Source organism: Phocoena phocoena, chromosome X (genome assembly GCF_963924675.1).
Source record: "Phocoena phocoena chromosome X, mPhoPho1.1, whole genome shotgun sequence".
NCBI classification, from domain to species: Eukaryota; Metazoa; Chordata; class Mammalia; order Artiodactyla; family Phocoenidae; genus Phocoena; species Phocoena phocoena.
The window spans coordinates 91,399,707-91,423,176 of record NC_089240.1 but is presented as its reverse complement, the minus strand read 5'-3'; the positions used below and the strand labels follow the sequence as shown (position 1 = coordinate 91,423,176).

General features: G+C 42.9%; 1 protein-coding gene across 1 annotated transcript in view; it reads right to left on the bottom strand.

Annotated features, from left to right (window-relative positions):
* Positions 1-1,617: 1,617 nt before the first annotated feature.
* Positions 1,618-23,470, bottom strand: part of VSIG1 (V-set and immunoglobulin domain containing 1) — a 33,599-nt gene continuing 11,746 nt past the window's right edge. The window contains exons 3-7 of the mRNA XM_065901049.1: positions 13,269-13,467; positions 8,070-8,225; positions 7,557-7,676; positions 3,855-4,002; positions 1,618-3,092 (exon numbers count right to left, since the gene is read on the bottom strand). Of these exons, the coding sequence (XP_065757121.1) occupies positions 2,789-3,092; positions 3,855-4,002; positions 7,557-7,676; positions 8,070-8,225; positions 13,269-13,467 (927 nt within the window). The 3' untranslated portion in view covers positions 1,618-2,788. The remainder of the gene's footprint in view (positions 3,093-3,854; positions 4,003-7,556; positions 7,677-8,069; positions 8,226-13,268; positions 13,468-23,470) is intronic.

Sequence of the window (23,470 nt, the reverse complement as noted above, 5' to 3'; positions counted from 1 at the left end):
CCCGCGGGGCTTGGTACCCCTCCCGGGTTTCGGCGCCAAATGTAAGGTCGGATCTTAACAAACGGCACCACAAAACAGAGGAAAGCTTCAAGTGAGCTTTATTAGGGAGCGCTCCCGGGCGAGGTTCACTGGTCCGAGAGAAAGGGGGCCAGAGGAGTCGCGCCCGGACGAGGGTTGGGCAAGATTTTATAGGGGAAGAAGGGAAAGGGGTGTGGTGAATCTGGGAGGGCGCAGGGTATTCCTTATTTGGTGGTCTTTTCGGGTATCCTGGGGGACCGTTCGTCCCGCCCCTCGAAAGGCGGGAAGGCTGGGCCGGGTTCAAAGTCCCCAGGTCAGTTCCTGGAACTGGGTGGTCCGGAATGTCTCCAGGGCAGTTTCTGGAACTGGGTGGTCCGGAGAATTTTGTTCTGATGCAACCTGTGAATCTGATTGTGTTCCCCTGCCTCGGGCCAGTTGGCCTTACACTACCCACTTAACTTTTAACTACCTGTAGCAAAATAAATCAGGTAGTACCTTATCTTAGTGAGAATTAAGCTGAAACAATTTGGTCGAAGCTTAAGCTATCAGAATATTTGGGTAATGACCTATTCCATTACTTATCTTCTGATCCACTGATGAATAAGCAGGAAAAAAAAAACTTTCTTTTGTTCCCTTATTGGAAATCTCTTGTACATAGGAGTCCATTTTCCTGCCCAAGTAAAATTTAGTGAACACAATTTTGTTACGATTCTGTATTTTATACAGTCTCAGGATTCATCACAAACATAAATATATGGTATATTATGGATGTACTAATAGAAGATTAAGGAGACTGGGATAAAAGTTGCACTGACCCAGAGTGGCCTTATAAGTAGGTGGAGTAGTTAGATGGTAACCCACATGGTTTGATTTGAGAGGGGCTGAGAAAGCTTCTTTCTTCAGGAATATCTCCCCTCTGGATTGTTCCAATGCTTGAAATTCCACCATTTTTATTATCTTTGGATTAAAGAATTATCTGTCTTCAAGAGTCCCCTCTTAGGGACTTCCCTGGTGGTGCAGTGGTTAAGAATCTGCCTGCCGATGCAGGGCACACGGGTTCGATCCCTGGTCCGGGAAGATCCCACATGCCGTGGAGCAACTAAGCATGTGCACCACAACTACTGAGCCTGCAGTCTAGAGCCTGCGAGCCACAACTACTGAGCCCACATGCTACAACTACTGAAGCCTGCGCGCCTAGAGCCCGTGCTCCGCAACAAGAGAAGCCACAACAATGAGAAGCCCGCACACTGCAACGAAGAGTAGCCCCGGCTCACCGCAACTAGAGAAAGCCCGCGCACAGCAAGAGACCCAACACAGCCAAAAATAAAATAAATTTTTAAAATTTTTTTAAAAGACTTCACTTAGAAGGAAGTCAGACACAAAAAAGTGCATACTGTATGGTCCTATTTATATGAAGGTCAAGAAAAGGCAAAGCTACTCTCTAAGGATGGAAAACAAATCAGTGGTTACCTGGGTCCAGGGTGATGGTGGGATTGCACAAAGGGACACAGGAAACACTTTGGGATGATGGAAATGCTCCATTTAGATTATCACGGTGGTTTCATGGGTGTATACATCTGTCAAAACTCATCAAATTTTACACTTGAAATAGGTGCAGTTTATTGTACATAATGTATATATCAATAAAATTATGTATAAAAGATTTACCTTAGGATCATTAAAATAATATTTTTATTGAGTATTATTGAACCTTAAAATAAGATTTAAAATCTGATTGATTACACAGATGAAAAAGTCTACCGGTAAATTTCTTCAAAGTGAGATGTGGGTAAAAAATGATCAATAGAAAAGATTTTCAACAGGTGAAGAGGTGATATCAATGCATTTTAGTTAATATTAAGCATGTATACAAGATTGATATCTCTTTATTAATGTGAAATATCCCAACAGTAAAATAGATTAATTAGTTCCGATTATCCAAAATAGATCTTAAGTGTTCATTTAGAACAGTTTCCTAGTCTGGCCCTTCCAAAGTAGATAGCATCAGACAGTGTGACAACATAATAGCTCATGCAAAGCTAAATTGTACATCACCTGTAGTATCAATATTTTGTATTCATCGAAGGAAAAGTGTATTTGGAATTGTTTGCCTGTACGTTATTTTGCATTTAAAAATTGGGTTATTTTAAAATTTTGCTGTGCTCAGATATTGGATAGCCGGTGGTTCTTTGGGAAATCTAATATGATAAATGAAGCATTAATTTTAAGACCTAGTTTTAAATGCTATGTACCAATTAATATGTACCCTTTATTTCCCTCTGGAATTGTAAGGAATTTTTTTCCAATCTATGAGATAATGCTGGTGAATTCTTTTCTTAGTGGTCAATGTGAAAATGAATAGGGAAGCTCTGTCAACAACAAATCCTAGAAATAATATTGAATCCAGTTAATGCCACCTTGTCATGTGTGCATGTGGAATCTCAAAGAGTAGCTAAAAATAGAGAAGTAAGATTGTCTGAAATAAGACACACATGTTGTAAAACACCTTCAACTGAGTTCAAAATCATTTGTCATTTAATTAGTTGTGTTTACATGTTAGTCAAACTGTAAGTACTCTATACTGGTAATGCAGGAACCCTTGCATTTATTTAGTAGTTATCTTGACCTGTCTGTTTTGGATTGATGGTAGGAGCACCTTGTTAGAAGAGGGTTGGTCAGAATGGAGGGAGGTGGTGGGTTAGTTAGGTCAGCTGAATTCCAAACGCCAGTAATGGGTTCCTTAGTGATGAACGCTACTCAGGCTACGGGCCTATGTCTTAATCACCCCCTCTCCCTTATCACAGAAGGGCTCAACTACAATCGAGGGCTCCGGTTCCTGCTGTGGCTCCAGCTTGATCTCAAGCTCAGGCGCTGGGGCAAGCTCAGGCCCTGAGGCCAGCTCCAGGGCGGGCTGCAAGGCAGGCTCAGGCTTGGGGAGAGGCTTGTGATCTGGCCCCAGGGTGGTATTAGGCTCAGCCTCACGGATGGCAGATGGCAGAGTTGCTTCTATTTGGATGACATCTTCATCTGGTATTGTCTCACACTCTGCACTTTGGTTTACTTTTGTCATTGGTCTGCAGGAAGAAGGCCCAGGGAAGAACAAGTTAGGGTTTGACATCTCACATGGAGCCATAGGCTCTGCAGCCTCAGTGACCATAGGTCCCGAACCGTTCAGGACCTCTGTGATTTCTGATAGTCTGACTTACTGTCAGACCACGGGTCTCCATTTGGGGTGCAGAAAGGTTAGGTCTCAACAATACAATGAGAGTTCAAGAAAGACAAACCAGTGTTTAAGAGGTGAGAAAACTTATGAGGTTGAAAGGGCCTAAAGTTCTAATAAGGTCTTTGGCCAAATTCATGGCTCTGGTGCATATCTAGCACCCACTCCATCTAGCACAATGCTTGGCACTTGGTTGTGGAAGCACAGAAATGGATAAGAAATAACATTTGATAAGAAATAACAAAGTGGTCAAGAGCCTGGGCCCTCAGCACTTTTGCTTCCATGGGCCCCTTGTTCCATAAAATAAACATTAAAAATTACATTTTATCACTCTTGGTAGAAGGACAAGTATATTAATATATTAAAACATTTTCTTAACCCTAAAAGGATTGTCGTGGCAGTTAAATGAGTTGATACACATAAAATGCTTAGCACAGAGTCTGGCACACAGCGCTCAGTACATGATAGCCATCACCATTCTTTTATAAAAGCAGTGAGGGTGAGCAGAAAGATGCCTCTATAGCTTATGCTAAAAGGAGTGCTTAGGAAGAGCTGACTGAAAGAGATAGGCCTGAGAAATGTCTATTCAAGTAAAGGCAACAAAGTAAGGTCTTACTGGAGTTCTGTGGTGGGTTTAGAATTTCTCTTCCTTTTCTTCCCCTTCGCTTTTGCCTTGTTCCTCGCGAAGCACACCACAGAGAAGATAATGGCAGCACCTATTAGGGTACCCACCATGGCCCCGACAATGATTCCAACTTCTGGATCTGGAGGACACAAGCAGCTGGTTAGTAAAGTGGAGCATAGTGTCTGCCTCATCCACGTGCATTCGTGACCAATGGGGAATATCCGGGGCATTCATATAGTGGGAAGGTGCCTTGTATAGGCTGAGAGCATGGAAACCCCTAGAACTCTTTCAGCTGGACTCATAGTGGGAGAAGAAAGGTGACTGGCTTGACTATGTAGCCTTCCCATTCACATTTACACACATAAAGAAAAAAGAATATGCCAACTTGGGGGAGGTGGGGTCGCTTTAGAAATGCGGTTTCAGACTTCCCTGGCGGTCCAGTGGTTAGGACTCTGTGCTTCCACCGCCGGGGGTGTGGGTTCGATCCCTGGTCGGGGAACTAAGATCCTGTGGCACGGCCCCCCCGAACTAAAAAATGCGGTTTGGAGAAGTGAGTCTTCACCGTGCATTTGCTTGGGCAGTGAGAGAGACACGATGGAGCTGCAATCCGGTCACCAGAGAAATGTCTGTTACAGGCAGGGACATTTCACCAGGCTTTCCCAAAGCATGGGTGAAGTAGTTCCCTAAAAACCTTCTCTTCCATAGATTCCATGCTCACCAAAGGGCCTCATGCATTCTGGCCACTGGGAAGGGATATGCCCATTTCCATAAACAAGCATCTGGTTTATTAGATCAGTCTACGGAAAAACTTAATGAGTGTGAAATGATCCAGCTGAGCGCCAGACCTTCAAGCACTGAGGTACTGTCCCCAAGAGACCATGTCTGGATTCCAGGTGGGCCCATCCCCATCGGCCTCCCTTCAAGCAAGGATGAATATCTTATACTCAGATGAAAGGCTAGTTGAGTTGCCTGATCATTCTTTTAACTTTCTATGATTAAAGGAATACATGTGCATCATTTAGAAAGTCAAACAGTTCTACTAGGCTTCTAACAACAACAAAAAAAATCAGCAGTTCCTTTCTCCACTCCTTCCCATCCCTAAGTCCCACCACAAGAGGAATTTGCCCCCATGTTTCTATTACACTTGTTCTAATATGTTCTGCCTTTTCCAAATTTTGTCATTTTCTATTGGCTTCCTACTCTGGAGGTTGAAGATTTAACTCTCTTACACCACTCCCCTCACATCCCGCCATATTCTCCTAATATAACATAAGGTATCGTTAAATCAATGTTTGCAGTATTATGACCATGTAAATATTGTTCACAGCTGCAGAACATAGTATGACTCTTTCTTGTACAACATTTTTTAAATTTCCCCAAGGTTAATAATTGCCTCATTTGGGGATTTATGGGTTTTTTAATGTATTATTACTAATCCCCAAAATTTCTAGCAAAAGTCTTTTCAGTAGTTTCAAACACATCAGCTAATCTATCGGGTTCTTATGTTGTTGTTGTTTCCTCCCTTGGAGACATCCCTTCTGGAGTCCTCCACCTTCCTCCCTGAGCGTCGACTGGTTGCCCTCCTAAGCCTGCTGCTCTGCTGTCATCCTTCAACCTTCCTTTTACCCTCATCCTAATTTTAAAGATAAAGAAGCAGGCTTTGCAAGCTCCATCTCAAATAGCACTTCGTTGGTAAAGCTGGCCCTGGTTCTATAAGCATAATTAGTTGTTTCTTCTTTGGCATCCTATAGACCCTGTGCAGACCTCTGTTATAACATTTAACAAATTTTAGTGTTTGTGCCTCTAGCTAATCTGTGAGCTCCTTGAGTGTAAGACATATATCTTATTAATGTCTGAATCTCCATCGCCTAGGACATTCCCTGACATACAGTAGATAGTCAGTGAAGCTTTGAGGAAGGGAGGGATGGCGGGAAGGAGGGAGACAGGAAGTCAAGAAGGCAGGAAGGCAGGAAGGAAGCCAAATGCTAGACATCATTGAAAAGAGGATTCAAAAGGAAGCAAGGCTCAAGTACAAATCTGAGGAGTCTCTATATCTGCAATATGACTGTACCTCTAGAAAGGCAAAAAGAGATTGGGGAAGATATGGAGAAAAACAGCAGAAATGATCAAGGGAGCAGGGACAGAATGGGACCACAAAAAAGGACACACAAAGAGATGAAGTTTCCAGCCATAAAAAGAAACGAAATTGAATCATTTGTAGTGAGGTGGATGGACCTAGAGTCTGTCATACAGAGTGAAGTAAGTCAGAAAGAGAACAACAAATACCGTATGCTAACACATATATATGGAATCTAAAAAAAAAAAAAACAAAACAGGTTCTGAAGAACCTAGGGGCAGGACAGGAATAAAGACGCAGATGTAGAGAATGGACCTGAGCATATGGGGAGGGGGAAGGGTAAGCTGGGACAAACTGAGAGAGTGGCATGGACATATACATACAGTACCAAACGTAAAATAGATAGCTGGTGGGAAGCAGCCGCATAGCACAGGGAGATCAGCTCGGTGCTTTGTGACCACCTAGAGGGGTGGGTTAGGGAGGGTGGGATAGGGAGGGTGGGAGGGAGGGAGACGCAAGAGATATGGGGGCATATGTATATGTATAGCTGATTCACTTTGTTATACAGCAGAAACTAACACAACATTGTAAAGCAGTTATACTCCAATAAAGATGTTTAAAAAAATGGCTGAAAGTGATACGAAAATGAAGGAGCAAACTGGAGTTGGAAAATAATCTGATTCCGGACAAATAAAAGGAAGAAAGCCCAGCTTCATAGGAGAATAATAATAATCCAATGGAAATGGGCCCCCCTGGATATGGTATATATTAAAATCACAGATTCAAAGGAAGTTTGAAAAAATGAATAAATGACAGGATCTGAAATGTAATGAAGTGATCCTTGAGAGGTGTAGCAAGATATCCCTTGTGAGAACTTGCCCCCTAACTGGCCCAATTTGACAATCTCAGGCCCTCAAGTCTATGCTTAGAAACTAGGCACGTTTGAACTGGAAGGTTGAGGTTTAGAGGCATTGTGACTCTGCCAGTTACAAACTGAATGACCCTGAGCAAGTCACTTACCTCCCTGAGCTTTAGTTTCCTTTTCAGTAAAGTGAAGCTTAACAGTATATTCTGCCTCCTAGACGGGGTGATTGTAGGACTGAGTGGGATAATGCTCACGGCACGCGGCCAAGCGTCCGGCACATATTTTGTGCTCCGCAATATTAGCCACTCTGAATGTAGGTGCAAGTGTCGTTACTACTATTATTATTAGAGGCAGATTTCAGCAAATTAGTGAATAACTGGAAAGTTTGTGAGCTCCATGTTTGACACAGATTGCTATAGCTTCACCTGGATCTACCAACAGCATCACAAAGAAAATTCAGCCTCGTACTATGAATGAGGCTGTTGTTTTACTTTCTGGAGATTTTGTGAGGGTTAAGCAACTTAATTTTTGTAAACAGTTTGAAGCAGCATGTGGCATATATTAAGTATTATGTAAGCATTAGATATTAGGATGGCCATCCACCATGTCAACCTATAAATAAAGCACCAAAGTCTCCAGTCAGCAAGGACTAACCAGGGATTCTAATTAATTTACTTGATTGGCATACTTGACTTAAGGCCCAGCATACTTGACTTAAGGAGAAACTGTTAAAGTTATATGATCAACTCACGTGAAGAAGTTAGGTCAATTTCACAGGAACTATTGCCAAGGTTGTTGATAGCGGTGCACAGGTAATAACCTTGTACAAAATTGGTCAGATTTCCAATAAACAAAATCCCGGTGGCTGGGTCTGTCAAAACCAGGAAATAGCATTTTGAAATCTCTTATGTGGGTAGAGATCATGTGAATGTAGCAGATCATTCAATGCCCACCCACTCCCTCACATTGGCCTCTCTTTCTTGAGATGTCCAGGGTCCAACTAGACCCCTGGAGACTCCCATCTGGGACGATGCCTATTTTCTCCATACCCACCACCTGTGAGCCAAAAATGGTCTTGGTTTCTAGAAGTTGGGGAGAAGACCAGAGGACAGCCATCTTGATGAGAGATTGACATTCTTTGTACATTCTCCTCCCAGAAAACTCGAAGATTGTGCTCTAAGGACAATCATCCAGTCACACACACATGCTGTCGACCAAGCCCACACACCAGGCCTTGCCAGGGGCAGCAGAGGGCTATACTCACTGAAGGTTTCTTTCACTGGGACGATGTCTCTTCCTTCAAGTTTATACCAGTAGTACACCGGGGAAGGTGTTCCAAGCACAGAGAGGCAAGTAAGAGATATAGGATGACCAGTTTCTGGTATTCCTTGGATGCTGCAAAAGGGCTTAGAAGGTTTGACTGTAAGGCAATGACAAAGAGTAAAAAATCCTGCATGATGAATGGCAGTCTGTACCAATTTTAGTCACTTCCTCGCGTTCATTTTGTAGAGTATGTATACTTATTTTTTAATCTTTAGAAACTTATTTTGACAGTTTTCTAGCTGTACCACCAGGTGGGAGTAGAGCACTTCAGGTACAAAGACCTTCTGTCACTGGGCCATTAATATTCTAATAGCATCCATTCTATCTGCCTGCTCCCCAGATTCATAACCATGAATTTCTGCATTGTGTGTTAAAATATGCCTTTATTAAAAAACAACTAGGAACATAGTTTATACTTTGGAAGCACAGTCTTAAAGGAAAACAGAACCCTTAAATACTTTGAGATAACTGGTTACTTATTCTTTTTAAAACGTTTTATTAATGCCATATTTTTCCTTTGTGAGTCATTTTTTGGCATTTATTCTTCTGGGGGTGACACAAAATAGAGGGTTTGAATTTGCCCGTGTCCCTCATCGAGAGGGGAAACCCATTGCGGGGGAGGGGTGTGCTACAGGGCACTGAAATCTTGATTCATCCTTCATGCCACAAGCTCTTACTTGAGTGCCTTCTGTGTGCCCAGCACTGGACTAGGCACCAGAAATTCAAAAGTGACTCTGACACAGTTCTGAAGTAGGGTGGGGGAGTGGTAAGAGATTAGGCTAGAGAGCAGTGAGGCCATAGATTAGGGGGCTTCGTGTTTCATGTATTTTATACTGAGAGCAGCAGGACCACAGAAGGAATTTAAGCAGAGGAGGGATGATGATCATTCTAACGTTTTAGATGAATTGCTCTGACTCCAGGGCTTCCTGAGCCAAGGGACAGGAGGAGACAGATTCAAGCCGTATTAAGAAGTCGAGAGGGCTTGAGGACCAGCTGGATCTGTGGCATGAGGAAGAGGGTGGGCTCAGTGATTACTCCCAGGTTCCTGATTTGACAGCTGGGTACATGATCTTGCCATCCCCTGAGATAAATACAGGGTTAGGGTTAGGGTGAGGGTGAGGGTTAGGGTTAGGGTGAGTAGCAGGTTTTCGGGGAAGTAGTGAGGAGGAGGAAGGGGCGATGATGAGGTCAGTTTGGGATATACTGAGTTTCATCTGCGTATGGGGAACTCCTGTGGGAAGCTGAGAATCTGATTCTCCTCACTTATCTTACTGCTCACAGCTTATTCTATCCTCAGTCTGACTTATAGACAAGGATCTGAATCGATACTTTCCAATTCACCTTCCTTAATTTGGATATAAGACACTCCAAAGGCATAGATTCTCTGCCTTAGGCTAGTTAGACCCTAAATGCTCCAGGATGCCCAGCTCTCTGGCTCTTACTTGGGAGGCAGCCGTTAAGAGCACAGCTCTGGATCCACACCGAACACTGCTCCACAACTTTACCCTAGATGTATTTAGGCAAGTAACCTAACATAGCCAAACCTCAGTTGATTCATCTGTAAAATGTGAACAAGAGATTACCTGGCCTCCAGCTAATCCAAATATATTGTATTTATATAAATAAAATAATGTATATAGTATCATACACGTGGAATTGCTGTTGGCCACAGGCAGGAATGAACTCCTGCTGCCACATTTCCGACCTTGCCACTGATAATCTTCCAATCTCAGACTCTAACCCACTGTACATGTGAGCAGGAAAACAGATGGATATAGCTATAGTTCTTTGAAAATTTCACAATCCCTTCTTGTCTTTTAATTGAAGTGTACTTGATTTGTGATTTTCTGTTATAGTTTCAGATGTACAGCATAGCAGTTCAGTATTTTTGCAGATTATGCTCCATTATAGGTTATGATAATGGGTATAATTCCCTGTGCTCTACAGTATATCCTTGTTGCTTATCTATTATATATATAATAGCTTGTATCTGTTAATCCCACACCCCTAATCTGTCCCTCCCCCTTCCCTCTTCCCTCTGATAGCCACTAGTTTGTTTTCTATGTCTGTGAGTCTGTTCTGCATATACATTCATTTGTATTATTTTTTAGATTCCACGCATAAATGATATCCAGTATTTGTCTTTCTCTGTTGGACTTATTTCACTAAGTATAATATTCTCTAGGCCTGTCCATTCTGCACAGCAGTATTCCATTCTTTTTTATGGCTTAGTAATATTCCATCGTGTGTATGTACCATACCTTCTTAAGCCAATTGTCTGTTGTGCCATCCCTTCTTTTAAACAGGTGTCTTTTAATTAAAAGAAGTCTTTTTCTGTTTAGCTCTTTATTCTTTCTTTTTTTAAATAAATTTATTTATTTATTTTTGGCCGCATGGGGTTTTCATTGCCGCGCGCAGGCTTTCTCTAGTTGCAGCAAGCAGGGGCTACTCTGCATCGCGATGCATGGGCTTTTCACTGTGGTGGCTTCTCTTGTTGCGGAGCGTGGGCTCTAGGCACACGGGCTTCAGTAGTTGTGGCTCACGGGCTCTAGAGCGCAGGCCCTGTAGTTGTGGCACATGGGCTTAGTTGCTCCTCAGCATGTGGCATCTTCCTGGACCAGGGATCGAACCCATGTCCCCTGCATTGGCAGGCAAATTCTTAACCACTGTGCCACCAGGGAAGTCCCTCTTTATTCTTTCTTACTGTTGATTTCCTCAGATGGAGATAACTCCTTGGATTTGCCTACCCTAAATAGACTAGGCTATTTAACCAGAAATCCAGTGCACCTATCACTAGATTTAGATATTGCCTTTTTTAAAAACATGGTGATTTTATTCCACTATAAGTGGAATAGAATAATCTGAACCGAAAATTAAATGGGGGTGCTTCATCACGAAGCCAGACCCCAGGGCTTGAACTAATTATGGACACAATCCTGGAATTACTTGCATTCATTTCTTGAGCCCAGAATCAAACCCAGATAGGCATTTTTTTTATTTTGCTGAACAGATTTTTCTTTATTTTTTATTAACCAAACACTTAGTAAATCACTTTGAACCACATCCCAAACCCATATATTTTCTAAGACTACTGATTCAGTATTGAATTGACATTTCATCCAGTTAAAGTCCCCGACAGAACTTGGATGTTTTACTGGCAAAGCCACTGATCTACCATTTAGCTTTATTGCTTTCTACAGAATTGGGATGGGAAGAAGAGGCTCACCTCAGAAAATTAATGAAAATGCTTCAGTGTGTTCTCAAACCTTCTCTAAATTCATCATTTTCTTTTTATGTGCCAAATTGCAGAAGGAAGATGATGCTCCTTCCAAATGCATACAAAATAATTATTCAAACTTCTGCTGGGTACTTTTCAGAGATTCATTTTCTAAGGCTATCATACCTAATGGAAGTCTCTCAATTGAATGGTCGTCCAAACCACCTGGGCCTTTGTGCATTGCTGTCTCCTTCACCTAAATCGTGCCCTGCCACCTCAGCCCCTCTTCTGCCTGACACGCTCTTGCATATCCTTCAACATTCAATGCAGAAGTCACTTTCTCCAGGAAGCCTTCTCCAGTTCCCCCTGCACGGCTTTATGCCCTTTCCCCTGTGATCTCCCAGCTCTCCTCTCCTCCCTCCACTGTAAGCTTATGTTATATATCTGCCTCCCCCACTAGACTTTGAAGTTTAGGAGGGCTGGGAGCTGAACTCTGACATCTTTCCATCTCCATTGCCTACCATGGTAACTGAGCAATATTTAAGGAAATATCAATACCTTTCTCCTCAGTTGGTCTCCCTTACACACTTGCCGCTACCATGCCCCACCCCTCAGTCAGGGCAAGCGGAACAGGCACTCATGTGCAAAGAATTTGAGAACTGCAAGCAGCCTCTGCAAATTTTAGAGGAAATATCAGTCTCAAAATTTCCAGAAAGCATAAATTTGTGGAATGCCTTTGTTCTTAGCCTAATTAATAAAAATAGGATTTTGAGAGTTCCCAAACAAAGAAATCCACAGAGCCTTCTGTCTCTTATCTTGCCTGGATACTGGATGCTTAAGGAAAAGTCATGGCACAGTCATTGCAAGAACAACTGACCCAAAGATGCATGGGAAAAAACAACTTAGAGAGGAAATGACCCTCAACTTCTTATGGAAGTTGATTGGGGACTCTCTGAACTTTAAGAATATTAACCACTCTAACGTTACCTCAGGGCTATTTCCAAGCTCAGAGAAAAAGAGGCTTGGCTTCTTTAGGTTGTTTCTGGTCAGAAGGACAACCCAGAGCCAGGGAGTAACAGAAAAACATTAGAGGACTAATCCCTCAAATTCTATGAACACTGAATCTCCAGCATATCATTTGATTCTCATAACGATAATATGACAGGGCAGGAATTTCAACCCCATCTCAAAATGGCCAGAGAAAGGTGGACTGACTTGTCTGAGGCCACTGAGTAGCAGAGTAAGAGCTAGAACCTAGGTCTTCTGACTCCCAGCCTGATGTGCTAGCATCTATTCCACACTGGAACATCAACTCTCCCAGGAAAGGGCTTGTGTATACTTCTCTTGTCATCCCCTTTACCCCAAAGCCTAGCACAGGGTACAGCAAAATAAAAACATGATAGAGTCATCCCGTTCCTAGAAATCAGCTCTTGATTACCTTTTCTTCTTTTCCAGGTGGGTAGATGCAGTAGCAAGCCTCACAGTAAATAGCTGGTTCTTTTTAGGCATCACCTGGGCAGCAAGCTCAGACACAAATTGACAGCTGTTTCCCCCAGGTAGGACTGGCCCTAATTGGAGGTTCCCTCGGAAAGAGTTGCTAGTGGTCATATAGTGGGACTGTGCATTTTCCCATCTGTTCTCATCGCATCCTTCAGAGATAGGGATCCAGGAAATGGTCATCTATTGCTATCTGTCATGTTGGCAGCCCTTTTGGTTTGACAATTGTTTCAACATGTTTTATGAGTGATTTCTCAGTGTTACTCTGTGGGTTGGGTTTGTGGTGTGTCTTTATTTTCCCGATAATAAAAGGAGCAGGGAGGATATTTACCCTGGGGCTTAATTGGTACCAATAACTCACGGCCCTAGCTCATTCAATTCCTAAGTTGCTGCAAGAAGAGAAAAAGCAGAAAAAATTGTCCATACCTAACACACTGACGTTGAGGGTGCCTTGATTTTTGCCGGAAAAGTCAGGGGGGTTGTTAACATCGCAGACGTAGATGCCACTATCTGCTGGTTGCATATGCGAAATAGTGATGGATGCGTTACCTGGAGCATTGGACCCTACAATGCGATCTTTAAATTGCCCGATGGCTGTAGCTTGTCCACCTTCAGAATAGTAAATCTAGGACAGAAAATGACAGAAATGAGAACTGGACAGTGTCCGGGGCTAGGATAAGCTACGTGGAAGTTCCCCCTATCCAATGTTACCTACTTTGACATTGAATGAAAAAAGGAAGCAGTATCCGCCCCCCACCCCCGGTAAGGAACAGGTCCCTGTGGCAAAAGTTTCTCAGCGCAGTGGGACACTTTAGCTTTCTCACAGCATTGCACAGCCACGACCTCATTTGTGCTCAAAGCAGCTCTGTGATGTCATCAGGGCAGGGAGATATGCATATCTTATAGACAGTAGGCAGCTGGAGCTGACAGAATTCAACTCCTAAGCTTAGGCTAACAGATCAAGATGCTCACCTGATGAGTCTACCTAGAGGAAACTCATTATATAGGACACAAACATCTGATAGGAAAACCAAAAGCATCGTCTTTCCTACTTGATAAACATTTTTGATTTCGGTTTACTTTACCCAGTGGGATTATCTAGAATATCTGATTTCCCTAAAAGAATATTCACGCTCCTTACATGCATATTCCTTTGGGTAAGCAAAACTGAGTTCATCCTGTTTGTTAGAAGAATAACATTTCAGAGCAGAGAGGCTCCTGAGAAACCATCTGGCCCCATCGCTTCATAGTGGTGGTGCGAGAATGAAGCAAAGTAACTTAGCCAAGGGCCTAGGAAGTGCTTGGTCAATGGTAGCTGCTACCTTTCTCCCCACACAGCAGGAGGCAGAACTGGAATTATTACTGCTTTTAGACAAATAAGGACACTCAAACACAGAGATTAAACGACTCACCCAAATCCATAAAGATTTATTTATTATTATTATAATTTACTAGATTTAAGAAAGATCTTGATTATAGTCCCATCTCTGTTAAAGAATATGGATATTCAGATCATAATGGCAACTGTGGAAGCAGCATGGTGTGATGGAAAGAGACCTGGTCTAGGAGTAAGAAAACCTGGGGTTTATTTATTTATTTATTTATTTTAAACATCTTTATTGGAGTATAATTGCTTTACAATGGTGTGTTTGTTAGTTTCTGCTTTATAACAAAGTGAATCAGCTATATGTATACATACATCCCCATATCTCCTCCCTCTTGCGTCTCCCTCCCACCCTCCCTATCCCACCCCTCTAGGTGGACACAAAGCGCCGAGCTGGTCTCCCTGTGCCATGTGACTGCTTCCCACTAGCTAGCTATTTTACATTTGGTAGTGTATATAAGTCCATGCCACTCTCTCACTTCGTCCCAGCTTACCCTTCCCCATCCCTGTGTCCTCAAGTCCATTCTCTACATCTGCGTCTTTATGTCTTTACCCCTGTGCTGCCCCTGGGTCCTTTAGAATGATTTTTTCTTTTTTAGATTCCATATTTATGTGTTAGCATACGGTATTTGTTTTCCTCTTTCTGACTTACTTCACTCTGTATGACAGACTCTAGGTCCATCCACCTCACTACAAATAACTCAATTTCGTTTCTTCTTATGGCTGAGTAACATTCCATTGTATATATGTGCCACATCTTCTTTATCCATTCTTCTGTTGATGGACACTTAGGTTGCTTCCATAAGACCTGGGTTTTAGCCATGCTGGATCTCTGACTGTGACATGGGGGAAGTAGCCTCTCCTCATGTCTACATGGCAACCTACTTTGCAATAAGAAACAAAGTTATTTAATCTCTCCAAACTTTAGTTTCCACATCTGAATGAGGAACCAGAGTAGTGTTCTCTAAAGTATGATATGTACTCCCTAAGCATAAGCCGACAAGTTGATTTTAGGTGGCAAGAAATTGAAAACTTTAAAAATGTAATGTGTATTAGAGACATAGCTGTCACATCAAATCTGTGACTTCATGGACATTATTGCTTACAGTGAAACTAAGGCAGACATTTTTAAGACTTTTAAAAACCGAGTCAGGGAGTGCCCTGGTGGTCCAGTGGTTAGGACTCAACACTTTCACTACCGGACCCGGGTTCAATCTCTGGTCAGGGAACTAAGATCCCACGAGCTGCGTGGTGCAGCCAAAAACAAACAAACCAACAAAAAGACCCAAGTCAATAGAGAAAACGACATTAAATAATTACTAGTGTTGGTAATACACAAATATGACACAAATCATGAAGATGAGACACGAATGACTAAACGTTGGGAATCACTGGACTAGGTGATCCCTGAGGTCCCTTCATAATACACAAAGCCTATTTACACTCTTTGCTAGTTTCATATAAATGTGTATAATTCCAGTGATTGTTTTTTTATTATTCAATAAACTGGGATTGCCCTAGTCCAATGGCAATTAACATTTCATAAAATCTACTAGAAGAGACTTATGGTTCATTTAATTCACTCTCCTCACTTTACAGAAGAGACTGAAGCTCAAAGAGGTTAAAAAAGAGACACACAAAGTTAACCGTTGGGCCGGGTCAAGAACGTCGTCCTTCTAATTCCTTGTCCAGTGCTTTTTACATTAACAGGCTAACGAGAGGGAAGGCAATCGGTAAACCAAAAGATATTGTCTAGATAAATTCAAGTGTATTCTCCTTCAGGTAGAAAGCCAATATACTTTTAAACTAAAGCAGAAACGGAGATTCTGACGGAAAATTCAAAGAAAAGAGTATATTTAAGGAGAAAACAACTTGTCTCTCTCCTCCAGTTCTCTAACATCAACTAGCTTTCTTTTCTGCCCTAAATGAACCATTTATAATTCAATTCGTCCATTCACACCTACTGAAATCACAAACTTTTGCCCCAGAGGGGTCTTGTTTGACTTACAAACTGGAGAGCCAGTGTAACCTAAGGTATTCAGGTAGGCCAGGAGGAAGTTCAACTTGTCAAAGGTCTATTACCTTCATGTGAGTTGACGTCCAAGATATCTGGCTTTCCATTTCACTAGCCAGCGCTAGCCTTATTTACTTTCTAATTAACAATTTGCGGTCCTGTGGACTCTTACCTGGAACGCAGCCTGTGGTCTATCAAGGAAGCCCTTTACAACTTAGACATCTGGCCGCTTCCCCTGCTCCTAGGAGGACTGAGGGTAGGTCGGCCTGTTTTATGTTGAAGCCTGATGACATCACAGGGAGATACATCAGTCCTGCCTACGGCCCACGGTAAGTCCCAGAGGATCTAGTTGAAAGGACTTTATTACTGCAGAAAACAGGGGGCCAAGAGAATGTGTTTCAGGTCAGCACTAGGACATGAAAAGAAGCCACATTGTAAAAGTCTCACGGTTGGCCAGGAATCAATGAGCAAATAAGTCAGGAGGCCCTGGACTTGTAACTTCCCGACAAAAAGGACCTTCACCAGCCCTTCTATCCTTGCTCCTCGCACTGTAGCCTAATATATGCTGCCCTCGCACAAATAATACTGGAGGTGTCTGGGAGAGAAATGGAGGTAAGGAGGTGTAACATGGAGACCTAAAAGGGAAAGGCCTTGGCCTCAGGGTGCTGTGTGAGAAGGAAAGTCCCCAGGGCAGGTCAGTGGCCAGACACACAGAAGGAGGGGCTTTCTGTTAGGGGAAGTCCACACTGTCACGCTGTCCTTGTAAAGAGAAACAAAATGAAATGCTTTCCTGAAACCACTTATCTAATCACACAGGAAGGACTGAAACTTGGTTCAATTTTTCACAAAAGAATAACCCTTTTAGAAATCAAAGCTGAACGATGGCCAAATCCCGGCCCATGATCCTGTGAGTCTTGTACACTTTTCAAAGAAAGTATATTGTCAATTTAGAAATCAAAGCAATTGAGGTCCAGGAAAAGTCATGGTTGTTCAACAGGCCACATCCTTTGGGGGTGGTGATTTGGGGGCTGACAAGTCAGCTTTAAGAAAACCCATCCAAGTGTTCCCTTAAGTGGTGCTTGTTCATTCTTTTGCCCACTTGCCCTTTGTGGCTGTGTTCATGACAGACTGCCCCACTTTCCCCCCAAGGTCCTCTCTGCCTGCCCCTTGGTGATATTAGAGGCTGACATGTGGAGACATAATAGCACATTAGTTATAAGAGCCCCTTAGAGATAACTTAGCTCATGGCTGCTAAGGCTGAAGAGCCTTCAGGAACCAGCTGGATATTGGACATATGGGAAATGGCTGGGAGGGGCTGGTGGATAGTGGTAAGATCATGGAGGATAGTGGGAACTGTGGTGAACTGGAGAGCCAAGACAAACAAGGCTTTCAAACTGTGGAAATGAACAAAATACTGGGCTGGCCAACCAACACGCATCCACTGGCCAAATCAGGCCCAGAGGCTGCCAGTTTGCAACCTCTGATTCATCCTCTTCTATTACAGAAAAGGACACTGAGGGCCCCAGTAGAGGAAGTGATCTTCCCAAGGTCACACAATTTGTAGTCAGACCTAGAATCCAGACCTCCCAATTCCCGCTGAATACCTTAACACGGCACTCATAGCCCTGCCTTAGACGAGGAAGCTGATTCCCAGGCAAACTTCCCCTCTTGGGGCCATCCCATCCGCTACTCCAACCCAGCCCTTCTCCTGCCAGTTGCTGCTATCCATTGGCATGATGCTTCCCATGCCGAGTGGGTTCACCGCATGAGGCCTTCGACGGCTGCCAGCTGCAATGACAGCCTTTCTCTTCCTACTGTGCCAAGTTCCTATTCACAGGAGGCCATGCAGCTGGGAGCCAGATTTGTCCAAAAAGATTTCTTTCCCCTCAGCTTTGTGACACTGCTCTCTAACTAGAAGCTGGAGTATAAACAAGAAGGGTTGAAAGAATTCAGTCTGCTTTCTGTTTGAGTCTGAGTTGGAGTTAATAAATACCTTTAGCTTCCAGAGCTGCTTTGTGGGTACATTTTGGAAATGAGGAGGGCATGGAAGTTCACAGCAAACCACCCATTCTTTCCCTTCCAGCTTCTTGCTTTCCTGCACTGTTCATAAAGGCGCTAGCCATGGGAGGTGAGGAGTATAGAGTGGCAGTGGTCTCAAGCCCAGAATTTTCTCTAGACTGCATAGGGGGGCTGGGATTGCACGTGGAAGGAATATAACACCAAAAGGAAGCCTTCCCTGCCTCCAAACCACTCCCTTCCCAGCCTGCCATTTGCCTGAGACACCCACCAACCGAACTGCTTCTTTGAAGCATGGAAGGTTTCGGCTTAAATTATTTTCTTCGGGAGACAACAAAGTGAACGAGCGCCAGTCCTTAACACCTTAGCATTACACTAATTTATCAGATTTAACAAGGATAGACACCTGAGGGAATGGGACACAGAATAGATAAACTTTGATGGGAAGGGATGCCACACTGGCATTTGGGGCAGACAATTCTTTCCTGTGTGGGTCTCTCCTACATATTGCAAGACAATCAGCCTCTCTAGCCACCACCCACTAAATGCTGGTAGTGACTCCCATTTATAACACTTAAACCAATACTCCTCCCATTTTCAAATGCCCCTGAGGAGATGAAGCACCCTCACTCCACCAACATCTGAAAAGCATTTGATATAATGCTATCTGCAGAGGCCAAGTTGGAAGAATCTGAGCGGCCATGGAATATAAAGATACTAGGTTCTAGAAAGAAGTTGTCCACATTATATGTGTGTTAGAAAGGTGAAGATGGCACAGGGTTTCTTCCACTGTGGCTATTCTGGAAGAGTAAGTGTTGGTTGAGAGACTCATGCTAAGTAGGGTCAATGCCTGTTCTGTTCATGGGCAGGAGAAGTCTCTGTACTTTAACCAGTGACTAGCTGGATGGTAGAGGAGGCCATTCATGTGATCAGAGGGGAACCAAAACTTCTATGCTAGCCTGCCTGTTCTGGGGCCTAGAGGCTTCAGCTGTGACTCCCTGCTGAGGGACTGACTATCTGAATCTGTCCATGTCTTCTGAGAGGAGGGCTTCTCTAAGAGAAATACCATGCTAATGAATACCCTGGCTCCTGGTCAGAAGACTTATGGAATACTTCCATAGCCCCCATTCACAAAGGAACCCCATGGCGGGGATAGTCAGTAAGAGATGATAGTCTCTCCTGGGTACTGAGAAATACTAGATCTTGGAGTCAACTGCTCCTTTAACACAATGATCTTGGGGGAGGAAAAGAAGATGAACTTATGACAAGAGTTGACCACTGCCCTGCTCAAGGCAGCCACAGGTCCCAAAGCCTTTTGGAGGAAGCTGAAAGGAATTCCAGACATGGGCATGAGAAGGCAAACTCAAGACTGTCCCAGCTTTGCCAGGGGCTTGTGCTGATCTGAATTGTTACCAAACTCAGACCCTCCCATCCTACTCCTAAAAGCTGGTGCCATTGTCCTAGAGACCCCAAACAATGAAGGGGTCCAGTACAGGTGTTCTTGCCTGACAGGTCCAACTACATCCTTCCCAAGCTTCTCTTGCATGCGCCATTTTTAGACACTGACTGACTGCCTTTTCCTTCATACCCTCCCTATCGAGGCATGGGCCGTGCTGTGTCTGATCAGAAGTGGGTGAAAGCTTTCGACAAAATTCAACACCCATTTATGATAAAAAAAACCTGCAGAGAGTAGGCATAGAGGGAACTTTCCTCAACATAATAAAGGCCATATATGACAAACCCACAGCCAACATCGTCCTCAATGGTGAAAAACTGAAACCATTTCCACTAAGATCAGGAACAAGACAAGGTTGCCCACTCTCACCACTCTTATTCAACATAGTTTTGGAAGTTTTAGCCACAGTAATCAGAGAAGAAAAGGAAATAAAAGGAATCCAGATTGGAAAAGAAGAAGTAAAGCTGTCACTGTTTGCAGATGACATGATACCACACATAGAGAATCCTAAAGATGCTACCAGAAAACTACTAGAGCTAATCAATGAATTTGGTAAAGTAGCAGGATACAAAGTTAATGCACAGAAATCTCTGGCATTCCTATATACTAATGATGAAAAATCTGAAAGTGAAATCAAGAAAACACTCCCATTTACCACTGCAACAAAAAGAATAAAATATCTAGGAATAAACCTATCTAAGGAGACAAAAGACCTGTATGCAGAAAAGTATAAGACACTGATGAAAGAAATTAAAGATGATACAAATAGATGGAGAGATATACCATGTTCTTGGATTGGAAGAATCAACATTGTGAAAATGACTCTACTACCCAAAGCAATCTACAGATTCAATGCAATCCCTATCAAACTGCCACTAGCATTTTTCACAGAACTAGAACAAAAAATCTCACAATTTGTATGGAAACACAAAAGACCCCGAATAGCCAAAGCAATCTTGAGAACGAAAAACGGAGCTGGAGGAATCAGGCTCCCTGACTTCAGACTATACTACAAAGCTACAGTAATCAAGACAGTATGGTACTGGCACAAAAGCAGAAAGATAGATCAATGGAGATCAATGGAACAGGATAGAAAGCCCAGAGATAAACCCACGTACATATGGTCACCTTATCTTTGATAAAGGAGGCAGAAATGTACAGTGGAGAAAGGACAGCCTCTTCAATAAGTGGTGCTGGGAAAACTGGACGGGTACATGTAAAAGGATGAGATTAGATCACTCCCTAACACCATACACAAAAATAAGTTCAAAATGGATTAAAGACCTAAATGTAAGGCCAGAAACTATCAAACTCTTAGAGGAAAACATAGGCAGAACACCCTATGGCATAAATCACAGCAAGATCCTTTTTGACCCACCTCCTAGAGAAATGGAAATAAAAACAAAGATAAACCAATGGGAACTAATGAAACTTCAAAGCTTTTGCACAGCAAAGGAAACCATAAACAAGACCAAAAGACAACCCTCAGAATGGGAGAAAATATTTGCAAATGAAGCAACTGACAAAGGATTAATCTCCAAAATTTATAAACAGCTCATGCAGCTCAATAACAAAAAAACAAACAACCCAATCCAAAAATGGGCAGCAGACCTAAATAGACATTTCTCCAAAGAAGATATACAGACCGCCAACAAATACATGAAAGAATGCTCAACATCATTAATCATTAAAGAAATGCAAATCATCTCACACCGGTCAGAATGGCCATCATCAAAAAATCTAGAAACAATAAATGCTGGAGAGGGTGTGGAGAAAAGGGAACACTCTTGCACTACTGGTGGGAATGTGAATTGGTACAGCCACTATGGAGAACAGTATGGAGTTTCCTTAAAAAACTACAAATACAGCTACCATATAACCCAGCAATCCCACTACTGGGCATATACCCTGAGAAAACCATAATTCAAAAAGAATCACGTACCAAAATGTTCATTGCAGCTCTATTTACAATAGCCCGGAGATGGAAACAACCTACGTGCCCATCATTGGATGAATGGATAAAGAAGATGTGGCACATATATACAATGGAATATTACACAGCCATAACAAGAAACGGAATTGAGCTATTTGTAATGAGGTGGATAGACCTAGAGTCTGTCATACAGAGTGAAGTAAGTCAGAAAGAGAAAGTGAAATACCGTATGTTAACACATATATATATGGAATATAAGGGAAAAAATGTCTTGAAGAACCTAGGGGTAAGACAGGAATAAAGATACAGACCTACTAGAGAACGGACTTGAGGACGTGGGGAGGGGGAAGGGTAAGCTGGGACGAAGTGAGAGAGTGGCATGGACATATATACACTACCAAATGTAAAACCGAAAGCTAGTGGGAAGCAGCCGCATAGCACAGGGAGATCAGCTCGGTGCTTTGTGACCACCTAGAGGGGTGGGATAGGGAGGGTGGGAGGGAGGGAGACGCAAGAGGGAAGAGATATGGGGACATATGTATATGTATAACTGATTCACTTTGTTATAAAGCAGAAACTAACACACCATTGTAAAGCAATTATACTCCAATTAAGATGTAAAAAAAAAAGTGGGTGGATCTGAGAACTGAATGCTACATGGTGTACTGCCCATGTAGAAGAATATTACTATTCTACCATGTTTAGAAGAGAGGCACAGAGTGATTCAGATACTTGTCTAAAGTAACCAGTACTGAGCAAAATTGTTGAACTTTGATTAGAGGGTGGCATTGATAGTCTCCCCTTGAACGATGTTTCCTGCTAAACAAATATTCAGGACCTTTGGAAAAGACAAAAGACCAAAAGACCAGTGATGGCTGAAGAGATACTGGCCTTCCTTCTTCTCCACGTCTGCCCTTGGGCCTCCTCTAGCCCGCTCAACTCGCCTCTCCCTCTGTCTTTCTATAATCAGAACCCTTGCTTTCCTTCAAGGCCCAACTCCACTATATCCAAACCACACTGATTTGTCTCTTCTCTGAACTCCTTGTTTTGGATCATACATCCTTCTGAAAATCTGATGAAAACTACAGACTTTTTCCCTCAAGGGATATGTGTTGGCATATATGCTTGCACACTCACATGCGTGAGTGCATGCACATGCGTACATGTGCGTATACATGCACACACACACACATACTTTTGAGTATACCATTTTAGTCCCTGGACTAATTTAAAGAAGGCATTACCCTTAGGGCCAGATGAAAAAAATCTGGGAATAGGCAGCTTGCATGTAGAATCATCCTCCTCCTTTGACTTTCACCCACCCTCCTCCAGCAACCTCTTCCCCAGACCCTAGCCTCCCCTCCTGTCTCTTATCCTCTAGCCTCCAGATACCTTTTATTTCCCAAGGTTCATTACTACTTTGCCCTTATCAACCCACCTGGAGAGTCTCATTCCATCAGGACTCAGTCTGTCACAATGAGCTAGCTCACTTGACAGGCAGAGCCCAGATATTAAGTTTGACACAGATTTGCAGATCAACTAGGACATATATTTGAACTGGGGTTTTCTGGAAATAATAGGGAGAGATTTGGGGGATGGGAGAAGCCCTTTCAGAACTACTGCTCATTTCACCTGTGAGAAAGACCCTTCCTGTCTACTCTAGAATGCATGATATACTTGATGTTGACCTACACAGAATTGAGATAACAGGCTGTAACTGAATATGAGGAGAGGACAAAAGCAAAGTCACTTAGATGATGATCTTCTCTAAACAGCTATCTTCAAACACCTTGCATCTGAGGTTCTGCTCCTGTTGCCACTGGCT